The sequence below is a fragment of the Chaetura pelagica genome, unplaced genomic scaffold (genome assembly GCF_000747805.2).
Source record: "Chaetura pelagica isolate M959 unplaced genomic scaffold, ChaPel_1.0 scaffold69, whole genome shotgun sequence".
Classification (NCBI taxonomy): Eukaryota; Metazoa; Chordata; class Aves; order Apodiformes; family Apodidae; genus Chaetura; species Chaetura pelagica.
Window position 1 is genome coordinate 979,588 of NW_009970724.1, and position 12,627 is coordinate 992,214.

Genomic DNA, 12,627 nt, shown 5'->3' on the forward strand with positions numbered 1-12,627 from the left:
CCCCGGCCGGCAGCGCGGTGAGGTGAGCGGTGCCGCTGCCGTGAGCAGGTGCGCGGCGGGGCCAGGTGTGCGGGGCAGCGGGCGTTGCAGCACCGCCCCGGCGCTGCGGGGAAAGCCGGCTGCGGAAACCCGTGCCCTGGTGCGGGGGCAAGGGTCTGCCTGAGCGCGGCTCGGAGCTTTGCCCAACCGTATGGGCGCTTTGCCAGGAGGTGTGAAGGCTTGGCTCAGGTTTTGCTATTTTAAGCGCTATCCTGTGAGAATAGATGAATCATGTTCTAATGACAGGCTCGACTGTTCGAGTCTGTGTGCATATATGTTCGCTTTATGGCCTTCAGATGAAAGGTGCTGTATAAATGCAGATGATCGCTCTTAATGTTGCGTTCCTTTGAGGATGGGCACTGTATTTGCTTTAAGTACAGGGGACTTTCCACTTGGATATTCTGATAGGTGGTAGCTGGTATTTGAAAGCTACAATTTCAAGAGTACTCAACTGAATTTTATTTAAGTTTGTACCTTTCAGTTTGTCCCCCCAAAGAGGACTTGGAGCTATTAGCCTTTATGCTTCAACTGAAATTATTGATTTATTTTTTTTAGTAGAGATCAGAGTTCTAGCCTATTTTATTGTCTGCCAAATCAACAGACTTACAGTTCTACGGGCTTAATTAGACAGTGGAATTTACAACCTAAGATAAGATTTTTATATGAGAAACTCTGATATACCCAGTGGACTAGCTGTAAAGCTTTTCCTTTAGTCATCATCTTTTGAAATTATTGTTGCATACCATATCTTGATAGGCCAATAAAAATGTCATTTTCTGACTCTTGCAGAAGTATACTGTACAGCTGTAGACATGGCTGTGTAATTCCATTGTCCATTGTGGTTCATCTTCATGTAAAATTTGCATGCAAAATATGAGTAGCTTGAGCTGCAGGCAAAGGAGTGTGTTCCCTGTACCTGGTGGGGAGTGTGTGCTCTCTTGTGTTTTTTACTGGAATTTATTTTGTGCTGCTGCTGCTGAAGGATGAATGGGAGCAGGAGATAGGGATGGAGCAATCCTTGCTTCAGCGTCTAATGTTTTTGTGATCGTGGACGGAGAACGTTGGTCCAAATAAGGTGTTCTGATGGTGTGGGCCTCTTGTAACCCACTTATACACTCCAATTCCCTACATTTGATTTTGCCATTGCAATTCTTTATGTAAATGACTTCACAAATTCATGAAAGAAATGCAGGGTTAAAGGAGGAGACTTGCTTCTGTGTCTGATGCAGGAAAGAATGAAGCTTGGGGTTCCCTTGCATCATAGGTTCCTTTCCTGTATTCTTTCTGTAGCAGAGAACCGTGCATTTGCACAATGGCAAAGCTTTTTATTTTATAACTGCTCTCTTAGACAGGATCAAAACCAGTCAGTGTTCATACAATTTAAGCCCATTTCCTGCTTATTAGTTCCCTGAAGTATGCATTAGAAGTTGTATATTTATCAGTGAGAAGTTGTATATTTATCATCTAGTTATCGGCCACTGTATCACACTGACTCCATCTGTTGTCTCTTGCCAAGTCCTTTGACTTAGATGTAATCTTCTTTTCCTATGGTCTTGTCACTTTTTCTTAAGTTGAACACATTTCTAGTTGTGGCTGAGCCACTTTTTGATAAAATTATAATACCTCGTGCAACCAGGAATGCAGTTAGTTGAGATAACTTTTATTTTGGAGGCAATACCTAAGAACAGCAGATTTAGGAAACCCTGTTTTCTTTCACTTTGAAAATTCATATATAAATTGGTCAAGACTGTGTTACTGTTTGCTTGTGTTGCTCATACCTGAAGTAAACACGGTACTAGGTGTTGCAGTGTAACATGAAACCAGTAACAAGAACTGGTGTTTCGGCTGTATTTTAAGGTTAGTTTGCAGAATGTTTTTAAATATTTGTGGGGACAATCCTTTTAGCTGGAAAATACAGATATTTTCTGTGTTGTGTGAGGATGTATAAATATAAGATTTTGTCCAAGAGATGTTAGTCAAATATGAAATTCAGCCTTCTTTATCTTCATCCCTCTTTCAAGCATTCTTGTTCTCTTGCCTTTGCTATGCTGGATTGTCTCACTGGCTGCATAGAAACAACAGAAAGTTGCTTGTCTCCCCTGAGACCCCCAGTGCTAGTAGAACTGTCAGCCCTCAGTCATAAACCTGGTGGAGAGGCTGAGGGGGAAATTCCTTGATTACTTGAGATGTTACAATACCTGTTGGTACTGGAAGGCTTCGATTCCCTTTGCTTTTCTCATGAGTTAAGCAAATGTCAGCCTGCTGACACCTGGAAGGCGTGACCTGCTTCTCAGTGTCTTTACTGAGCTCTGTTTTGTTAGGCAAACATAATATATTAAAATTATGCATTTGAAGCAGCAGCTGTGTATTGTACATGGTCTCCTTGAGTCATTATTTAACGAAGCTCTGTAACTAGGCTAGAGTCTGTCTGCACTGTGGATTGGAGTGACTAAAACCAGCCTAGGAAACAAATGGGTTTTTGCAAGGTCCCTCCATAGAGGTTTCATTTTGTATTATAATTGGAGCCTAGAAACTGTTGGCAATTAATACAATAGGCATAAGGATCAAGTAGTTTTCTGTTTGAGAGTTTTTAATTCTCCCTCCCCCATGTTATACTTGCCTTATAAATATGTGCCAGAATTCATGCCTAAGCTTGATGCAAATATTTTTAAACCTACAACCTTGGCCCTGAATCCTGGGCTCTGCAGTAAGTTAATGGCTAGTCCCTCTTACTGGTTTCAGACTTGGCTACAGTCACAAAATAAATGAACTGTTTGTTTCAACTTAGCCTCTTGTGGAGGTTTGTTTGCGTTATAAAACCACGACGCAGTTCAGCAGACTTTGAATTTCAGGAGTGCTGTAGTAGGGCTAATGCAGGTCTCTTCTGAGAAATGTCAGCTCTAGTTGTGGGAAGCTTATGCTGTGACAGTACTGGTTAGAGCTAGGAATTATCCCCTGTAGGGGAGATGAAATTAAAGCAAAATTTTACCTAAATGAAAATAGAAAATGTTGGAAATTTCATGTTTGAATGTAATGCTGTAATTAGGACTTAGACTAATATTTTAGTGGGCCCTAATACTTAATCCCGTAAAAGTAGTCAAAAAGACTTCAGTTTCAGGATTAACTGGGCCAAATGTAGCGCAAGCTCTTGTACTTGTAGCTACCTTTTCTGTAAATACTTGTTACTGTCTTTCTCCCAGAAAGGCAAGAAGTTACAAACAAACCCAGGAACTTTCCTCAGCTAGGAAAGTGGATGACAGTAGTTGAGAACAAAATTGTGGAATGCTGGGTTCTCTTTGCCTGTTTAGTTTGATTTCTTGTGTTTCATTCCCAAACATTCTTCTTCTATTTTTTTTTTTTTTTCCTTTTCTTTTTCTTTTTTCTCTCCAGGCTAGTGACCTCAAAGTCAATTCTGTCTTTGGAAGTTTTTCTGCTTTACATTCCTTTAAAGCTTTTCTAAATTTTGCACATTACTACGGTGAATTTTTCCCCCTCAAGTTACTATTTTTTTGAGTGACACTTGCCAGCATAATTCTGTCTTGTTTTTGTAGTGCTGGGTTTTAAAGCTACATCAAACTATGAGTTTAAACAGTTAACTCTTGGTTTTTTTTTTATTTTTTTTTTTTTTTTCCTTTTCTTTTTCTTTTTTCTCTCCAGGCTAGTGACCTCAAAGTCAATTCTGTCTTTGGAAGTTTTTCTGCTTTACATTCCTTTAAAGCTTTTCTAAATTTTGCACATTACTACGGTGAATTTTTCCCCCTCAAGTTACTATTTTTTTGAGTGACACTTGCCAGCATAATTCTGTCTTGTTTTTGTAGTGCTGGGTTTTAAAGCTACATCAAACTATGAGTTTAAACAGTTAACTCTTGGCAAATGACTTATGTCAAAGCTTAGGCATCTTGTTCTCCAGAAAACCTTTTCAAATTAATAACATGCATCCACCAGATTTATTGCTTTCCAGGCTGAATGCCTAGCAACAGTCTTCTGTGTCTAAAAATGGTTGTTGTTAAAGCCATCTTTTAGTAAATTGTGGGTTTGACATTTGAGTGTAAATATCCACGTTATAAAGATACTAGGGACAGAGTGTTAGTAATCAATTGAAATGTTTTTTGTTATACCCTGAGGCATTAAAAAGATGCTGCTGAAGTTGAGAAGCCTTACCCATTTTTATGCCTATGAAGTAGGAAACGTTAAGTACTGGCTAATTTATGTCTCCTGTTAGTTTTACATTGATGTGTGGGGTATAACTTGATGTGTTGTCGTGGGATTTCCATCTTTAAATATTTGCAGGCTTAGGCATTGGTTGGGAAAGCCAAGTGTCTAATTAGCCAAATAAATGCTATTTATAGTATTTATATATTTTGTATTTATACTAATTTCTACAATTAAAAATTCAATGTACTCATGCAGTGGAGAAACTGATCTTACTGTAATATTTGCATTGATAACATTTTTTTTCAAGAGTTGTTTTTTTAAACCAATACATTACAATGTTGAAGGGCATGAAACATTCTGAAATTGTGTTTTTCAGTAATTTAATAAATGGATGAGTAGGGAAGGTATGCATTTTAGAGGTGTATTTCTAAATTACTTTTGTCTTGCAAAGTGGGATGCATTTTTCATGTAGAAGGTTGTCAGAAAAGTTAGTCTGAAAGGAGACAATTTATTGGGAAATGTTTTTTAAAAGTGTTTAGTCCTTTTTTTTAACTAGCTGTTGAGCACAGCTTAAGAGTCTTTAAGCTGAACTGTACTATGAAAAAAGACACCAAACAATCTTTTGGTTGATTGTAGGATTTGCAGGATAGTCTTGGATTCTGTTCAGTGCACTTTAATTAACCGTACAAGGTAGTAAATTAAAGTACCTCAGAGTGACTTGACAGTCAATTAAACCTTAGTTGATTTCATTGAGAATGTGATCATTAGTGTAATTGGACAAAATGACAGGAGGCCCACTTGGAATTGTGCCTGCTTGAAATTTTCCTCTAATTCTATGTATGCAATCCTGGGCAGAAAACTAGACAAATGGAGCTCTATCCTAATAATTTTCAAGGATTTCATGTACCTCCCTGGAAAGGAGGCAAACTCTGGCAGGCAAACATAAAGGAATGGGTTACTTGGGAACAGAAATGGCAAAATCTCTTGGGGTTTATGTTGTGTGAAGTACTTCGAATCTTTTCTTTCGTTATAGGATTTGTATAGAGTTTTGTGAAGTTCACCATGTGATTTCAATCAAAAGGATGTGTATGTGTGAGGGTGGCGTGGGCTTTTTGTTAAATAGATTGAGAGACTGTTGAGAGCTGATTTTTATTAATGGTGTCTGGATACTTAAGACAGAGTTAGGCTTTTTCTCCTGTTTAAGATTGCTTGCCTAACTTGGTATCTTCCTCTAGTTAAGACAACAGCACTTTATTTCATTTTTGCATGTATCTTGATTTGCCTGAGAACTTGAATTTGTAGTTCTAGTGTACAAATTGCTTTAGTTTGCTGGGCTACAGTGCGGATCTGCTCTTTCACTAGATTTAGCAGGGTTGTCTGCAAGCTCCAGCATCTACTTCATATGGCTACTGGAGTGTGTCAGACTGGGTTTCTGGGGCAAGAGCTTGCTCCCCTCCTTGAAAGTGTCTAGTCCATGTTGTACTACTCTGATGCACATAAGTTCTAACACATTGTTTCTTAAATTACAGCAGGTTTTCTGGTCAGTCTCCAAAGACACTTGCATCTCCTTTTCCAGAAAATTAATTGTTAACACTATGGTTTCGTGTCTACCCTCTTTCCACAGAGTTCTTCATCTCATTGAAAAGTAACCAAATACTGGTTTGTCCCTTTCAGATCACAGGGAATTATTTAAGTGTGCCTTGGAAATTCCTGGGAATCTCCTCTATAGCTGAGGAGGTTCTCTGGGCTATTTTTCTCAGCTGGAGAGATACAACAGGCTTTATCTTCCCATGATGCTTCTGTACCATTTCCAGACACTCAAGGCTCATGGGGCAAGAATATGAGGTCAGAAATTGGATCCTGATCCTTCTGTGTGGCAGTCAGCCACATCATAACATTAGACCATGTAGTACTATAATCTCAAAAGTGCAGTAAGTTCATGCATGTGGGAGTCTGTGTATAAAATTCCGTAGGAATATCACAATGTGGAACTTGATAGAGATTGTTTTCTTAATCAGGGCCTGGTGAAACACTCTTATACCCACCTCCCTTTTGAATCCCATTTAGACAGGTAAATGTTATGATGTTTGCAATAAACATCCTTAAAAAAATGTGTTGTGTTTTTTTGTTATGTGTGTTTTGTTCCTTTTTTGAGTAGGACAACTTAAAATTAATTCCATGCAGTTGAACAGAGCTTACTAGTAGAGACAGGGAAGGACTATGTTTTTCTGATGTTCTGGCACAAAGCATCTCTGAAAGATACACAGAGCACAAAAGATAGTTATAGCAGCACTGCTGTATATTCAGAGGACAGCTGGTGTGCCTGTGTTTTTGAGATGCTCTTCAAATTTAATGCATTGTTCAGGTTCTGTACATCTGTGTAAACAGAAGTATAATTGCCTGGCCTGCTCCCTGCTTCATGATTATTTTGTCCACTTTTGTTTTTAAATTTTATTGTTTCCTTCCACTCACTCCAGTTTTTCCTTCAACCTCAGGGAAAACAACATAAAAAAAAAAAGAGAGAGAGAGATCTGTCCTCTTTGTGACTGCTCACTTTGTTCAGGTTTTGTAGGAGCTCACCAAGTTGCTGTAAATGAACATTTAAGTGTGGAAGAGATGAACAACCTCCTGAATCTAAGGTTTAAAGGAAAAAGAAAGTAGGCCACCTGTCAGGTTTGCCAGTCCAAGCTGAATTTGATGGGCTCCAGAGTCATCCTGATTACTTCATCATCCTCTTAAAAATATAAAAAAAATCCGTTACTGTTGGTTCTCTTCCTCCTTCCCGCAGTCCCCCCCCTTTTTTTTTTCCTACTACTTGGCAAGTATAGTTTATTTCCTGTTTTTTCAGTTGAACTGAAATTAATATAGCTTTAAAAAGTGTTTTTGTGGGGAGAATTGTTCTGGAAGTTTCTTGTAAGAATAGTTTGTTTTTTTTAACAGGATTGTTTTTATAGATTTAGGGGCTAGATCTTCAGTGGATATAAAGTTGTGTTCCTGACAGTTAAGGAATTGGTCTTGGAATGCTCGTAGTTGGAAGCTTTAAAAACAAAGGTTTTGGTGCTCCAGCTGCTGTTATTGACAAATAAGAATTTTCTTTATGTCAACTGAAAGTTGATCTGTTTTCTATAGTTAGGGATCTTTTGTTCAGTCTCTAATGTGACATGGTTTATTGCAATGGCAATAGCTGATCACCAACTGCTACTGAAGTAGAAAAGAAGTTACATTTTGTGGGTTTCCTCCTACTTGGCTGATTGCTTTAGCAACCAGAATTTAAGTAAAAAAGGAAGGGGATGGTGAGGGAATGAAAGTTGTTACCAGTTGAATTTTGAGTTCCAAGCCTATTCTTCTCATAATAGTCAGAGAATAGGGTATTTTTGTCAATCTAAAGGAAGAGTTAGATTGTTTGCCTTTACTGATGATGCTGTGTCGTTGGTTGTGGTGGAGTTTTTGTTTGTGGTTAGCTTTTTTTTTCCCTTGGATATCTTCTGCTTTTTTTTTTTTTTCCTTATTCCCTTAAACTGGTGTGAGTTGTGTTGGAGACCTATCAAGTTTATTTGGTATGGTTACAATAATAATGGTAATCTCTATTTCTTGTATTTTAGGATCCAGCAAGAGTAGAGAAGACAGCAAAGTGTCTAAGATGTAAGAAGTCCTCCCTTAGCAAAATAAAACTTAGTTTTCAAAATGGACCGAAGTAAGCGGAATTCAATAGCAGGATTTCCACCACGCTTGGAGCGCGCTGAAGACTTTGACAGTGGTGCTGGAGGAGAAGGGACTGTGTCCCAGATAGGAAGAGTCTGTACCTCTTCATACAGAGCCCTGATAAGTGCCTTTTCCAGACTTACCCGTCTTGATGACTTCACATGTGAGAAAATTGGCTCTGGTTTCTTCTCTGAGGTGTTCAAGGTATGTGTTCAGTTCTTTCTTCATATGGATTGCTTCATGTTTGGTGCTGAGAATGTACGAGTGTACTTGCAGAAGTACTTCTCACTGAAGTCAACTTGTCTTTCCTTTACTCAGGATGAGTGAGTGATGAAGACCTTGCAGGTCTCAAATATTTCCTCTGTCATTCTAGCAGCTGTTTTTTATAGCTTGTAATATATTTGCAGAGTTGCAGAGGATACTTGGGAGAGAGTAAAAGCAAAAAAGCCATAAAAATTGGTTAAATAATATATATTTTGGTCTCTGCTATGTATTTTTGCATTCATGTAGTGTATTAAACACCAGTTGCTATTGGTTCTCTTATATGCAAGTATGAATAACTTTAATTTATCAAGAATATTGATTTTGTGGGATTCTGCTCCCTCCTTTGGTAGTCTTTGCCTCCCAACACTGAATGCTACACTGAAGATCTGCATGCAAATATGGAATTTGAAACCACAAAATGTAGTGCACTGAAGTTACAATACAGCTAGCTGCTCCTCTCTGTTTCTTTTGCTTGTTATGCCATGCCTTTAATTTATATAATCAGAGATTGGTTTGAAGTAAATAGCATGAATGAGAAAATCTGTTGATGTCAGTGAACTTGCTGCTGTGAATCTGGGAAGAGGATGAAATCTTTGTAAAATTATTTGTGAAACCATACATAACCTCAGTTTTGCGGTGCTGATGAAATTTCTGATGTTCTGGTAAGTTTTATTGTAGAATAATAGGACATTGAGCTGACTTCCAGCGTTTCAGGCATTGCAAAAATAATGTTTCCTGGTCTTAGTTCCTGACTTTAAACACAGTCGTCTTCCAGATTATTTCCATTTCAGTGAAATGCCAGAAACTTGTATCTCGCAATACATTATGTCCATTCCATTACAATTCATGTGGTCTTTTCTTTAAGAAGTTAAATCAAATAACCTCTTATCCAGCTTTATTGCTGTTAAATAGGTATGTTAATTAGAAAAAGAAAATTATTTTTATGTTGTTTTAATACCCAAGGGCATTCAGATCTCCATATATACCTCACTTCACAGGTGAAGGCGAATCACTCCGCAGCAGTTTTTCTCTTTAGCTACATATATGAAATTTAGTTTCCAGTTCTTTCAAATGGGTAGACATGAGGAATTTTATTTGGGGTGTGCATGAGGCTGGCTTTATTAAGCCATCTTGTATACCACTTGAAAACAAGGCTTTGTTTTTGATTTTTGATTACTTTGGTTTTCTTATTTTCCTGTCTGGAACACTTTCTATAATGCGTTTTGTAGCAACTGTCTTTAAATACAGACATTTTTTTTAATGTGGAATGAACTGACTTTTGAAGTCTGCGTGCTACCAGAACTCATCTTTACAGCTTTTATGGCAAAGCTGCTGTGAAGTGTATAAGGGTAGCAGTGAACTTGGGTCATATCTAACTGGGGAAAAACAGATCTTGGTTTGTTTATGTGAATTTCAGAATTAATGCTTTGGGGTAGTTTTGGTTTATCTAAGTATTGCTGATTAGATATTGCATCTTTTCCTATTCTGCAAATTCAGGATTTTGCCCTCTTTAATACTTGGATTTTTCAGTGCTTAGATTATTAAATGATCCCATAGTGATATTGTCAGTCATAATTATGTTGGAACTTCTAGAAGTTTTGTAGTCAAATACATACATACTTTGTGAACAGACCTACTAGGTGAAATAGTGTTATGGATTAGGCCCAGTTGACAACAAAGAACCACATGCCACACCAACCCAACACAAATAGTTACAATATTCTACCATGCCTTGGTGAGAAACATCATGGGAAAGTGCCCTGAGGCAAGGGGCTTGCATATCAAGCAGAAATAATATTACTGATTGTTAGGAAATAAAAGTAGGTGGGGGGAAAAGTGGCTTTAAGTAGAGGTAAATTTCCAGCATTCATAATAATTGATTTAATAAGAAGATCTTATTTTAGGAGAGCACTTTGTTTAGTCAGGTAATGACATACAGAGGTAGGATATCTGTTTGAGAACTTAGGTTGTTTGAGAGGAATCCTTGATAACTGATCTATCTTCCTGTGCATAAGTAAGTCTGCTCATTCGTTTAAAAACCTTCCTCTGCCATTCCCCATTTCATTAGCCAAACTAGTTATGGTCTGGTGTCAGTCTGTAATCAGCATCTTACTCTGAGAGTGATGGTAGTAGTCTGAGTATCTAGTGTCTGTTTTCCCAGAAACAACCACAGACCTCCTGCATCGAGACAATGAGTGATATAGCCTTTTCTTTCACATCAGTTTCAAACAAGGTCTTGCTTCAGTTTTGGCACAAAGGAGTGAGAATGCATTACGACCTTATCTTAGATGCAGTTCCACAGTCACTTAAGCAGGTTTCTGTTCTCCTAGTTTATCAGCCTGACCACCTCTGTCATTAATCCTGCTGTGCTGATGATCAGATTTCATGCAAGAACCTTGATGTGCTTCCAGAAAGGAGAGCCTCATGGTCTGACACAGTTAAAGTTCAGTCTGATCTGCTAAATGATTGAATCCCAGCTAAATGTTTGAACTCAAGAAAAATCCAGGCTAGTTCTAGACTACTGTGCAAGTAACTTTAAAAGAGCAGTGAAGCCTTCCTTTTAAATTAGTAAAGGTGTCTTAAAAAATGCTATAGCATCAGATGTTTTTCAATTATGAATTTGTCTATTGTTGTGTGAGTATCACAAACTGAGTTTACTCAAATGACTTGGACTGTTTTGATGGTTTGTGATTTTTGTTTTGCTGTGTAGCTAACAATTGTTTTCAGTAATATTTCACCCCCTCCATTCTTTTCAGTGGTCATATGTGCTAGGAATGTTCTTTTAGCATTTCTAGTGCACCTTTATTCATACACATGTTAAACTTCGTGGTTTATTCAATGTTAAGATATTAAGCTAGCATTTTCACTTCTGTTAGTTATCACTAGCAATTCAAATTCACGTTCTTCTGAATACTAAGTATTATAGAAACTACTTTAGAAAATATTAACTTAGTCAAACTATTATAAATTTAGTTTGAAGCAGCTGACTGACTAGTGCCTGTTCAAATTTTCAGTGGCAAATGCGGAACACTGAGTTTTGCTTTTAACTTGAACTAGGCAAAGACTGTTTGTGTGAATGAACAATGCCCAGCCATGGTCCCAAATGTTTAAATTCCTACTTGGGAAGACCAGTAAGGGCTGATGGAAAATTTTGAGGTGAAAATGAGTCCTCCCATTTCAGCATACCTACCAAACACATCAAGTGCAAAACACTCCGTTTATGATGCTCTATAAGTTAAGATTCTTTCTGCAGAACCTCTGGCTATACAGTTTTCCTGATTTTGCACTTGTGCAGCAAGTTTCACCTACTAATTCATACTTCTAGGTACTAATCCATAGTGGCCTAAGAACGTTTTCCTTCCTTCACTCTCCAGTTTGACTTTAGGTAGATTTCTTCAGGGTCCTACTTGGTAATCTTATAAGTTTGCCTGTGAACCACTAGCTACTCCTTTGATTATGGTTTTACATTGTTACGTTACAGTAGTTAATTCAAGATATTGGTGCTTTATGTGCTTATGCTGTAAGGTCTCCTCTTTGATTACCCTGTAATGATGGTCCTCAATTCATCAGTTGGTGTATGGTCAAATTTACATGCTCTGAGTTTCAGACATGCTAACTGATCAGAGAAGGTGTGCCTGTTTAAATATATACCTCGTGCCTGGGACTAGGATCCTGTTTCTCATATTTATTTAATGTCTTTGAAGTGTCTTTAAGATAAGCAGCATCCAGCTGTCGAATGTGAAAGGAGAAATAGGACTGATGTGGAGTTGTGCTTAAGGGTAGTGTGAAGAACACTTACATAATACTTTTTTCCCAAGTGCTGATAATGTACTTAGGATAAAACTGGTAGTTCTGTTACCTCTCATGTACACTATCTAGTATCATTTATGCTTTGTATAATTTATGATACTCTGTCTCTCAGGCATATTGTCATGCTGGTGGGTTTGATCTCTGGAACATCTGACTGTGGTACATCTGAGAGATAGTACTGATAGGACTTTCCCTAAATGACTCATTGAGAGCTGTCTCTTTTTATGCTTTTTTTTTACTTGACTACCATTCTGCTTGATAAACATCTCTGTATTTATCTATAGTTTTGCAGGCCTTGAGGAATCTAGTGCAGAAATGTTTGATGTTAAACCATAGTCACTTTCTTCTTTTGGTCTCTGACCTGGGTTTGACAGAACCTGTTAACTAGAATAAACAGTGCAGAGGAAGAACTGTACAATAGAGTAAGTGAGGGACTAACTCATAGGACTTCAGAACAAAAGTTATGAGAATAGACAGGTCACTTGCCTAAAAAAACCCTACCTGTCTTGGTTGACATGAATATCTATTTTCACATTATACATTGCCCAGTTATGCCTCATGGTTAAACTATGTTTATGGCCTTCACTACTTAGTTGAAATAATACCAACAGGTTAATGCTACAAATTTAGATGTTTCAAATTTTTCTGAGTGGCAAC

At 37.8% G+C, this 12,627-nt stretch overlaps 1 protein-coding gene across 1 annotated transcript in view; it reads left to right on the forward strand.

Annotated features, from left to right (window-relative positions):
- Positions 1 to 7,878: 7,878 nt before the first annotated feature.
- TESK2 (testis-specific kinase 2) overlaps positions 7,879 to 12,627 on the forward strand; it is a 64,202-nt gene continuing 59,453 nt past the window's right edge. Inside the window, exon 1 of the mRNA XM_010006557.1 lies at positions 7,879 to 8,100. Within this exon, the coding sequence (XP_010004859.1) occupies positions 7,879 to 8,100 (222 nt within the window). The remainder of the gene's footprint in view (positions 8,101 to 12,627) is intronic.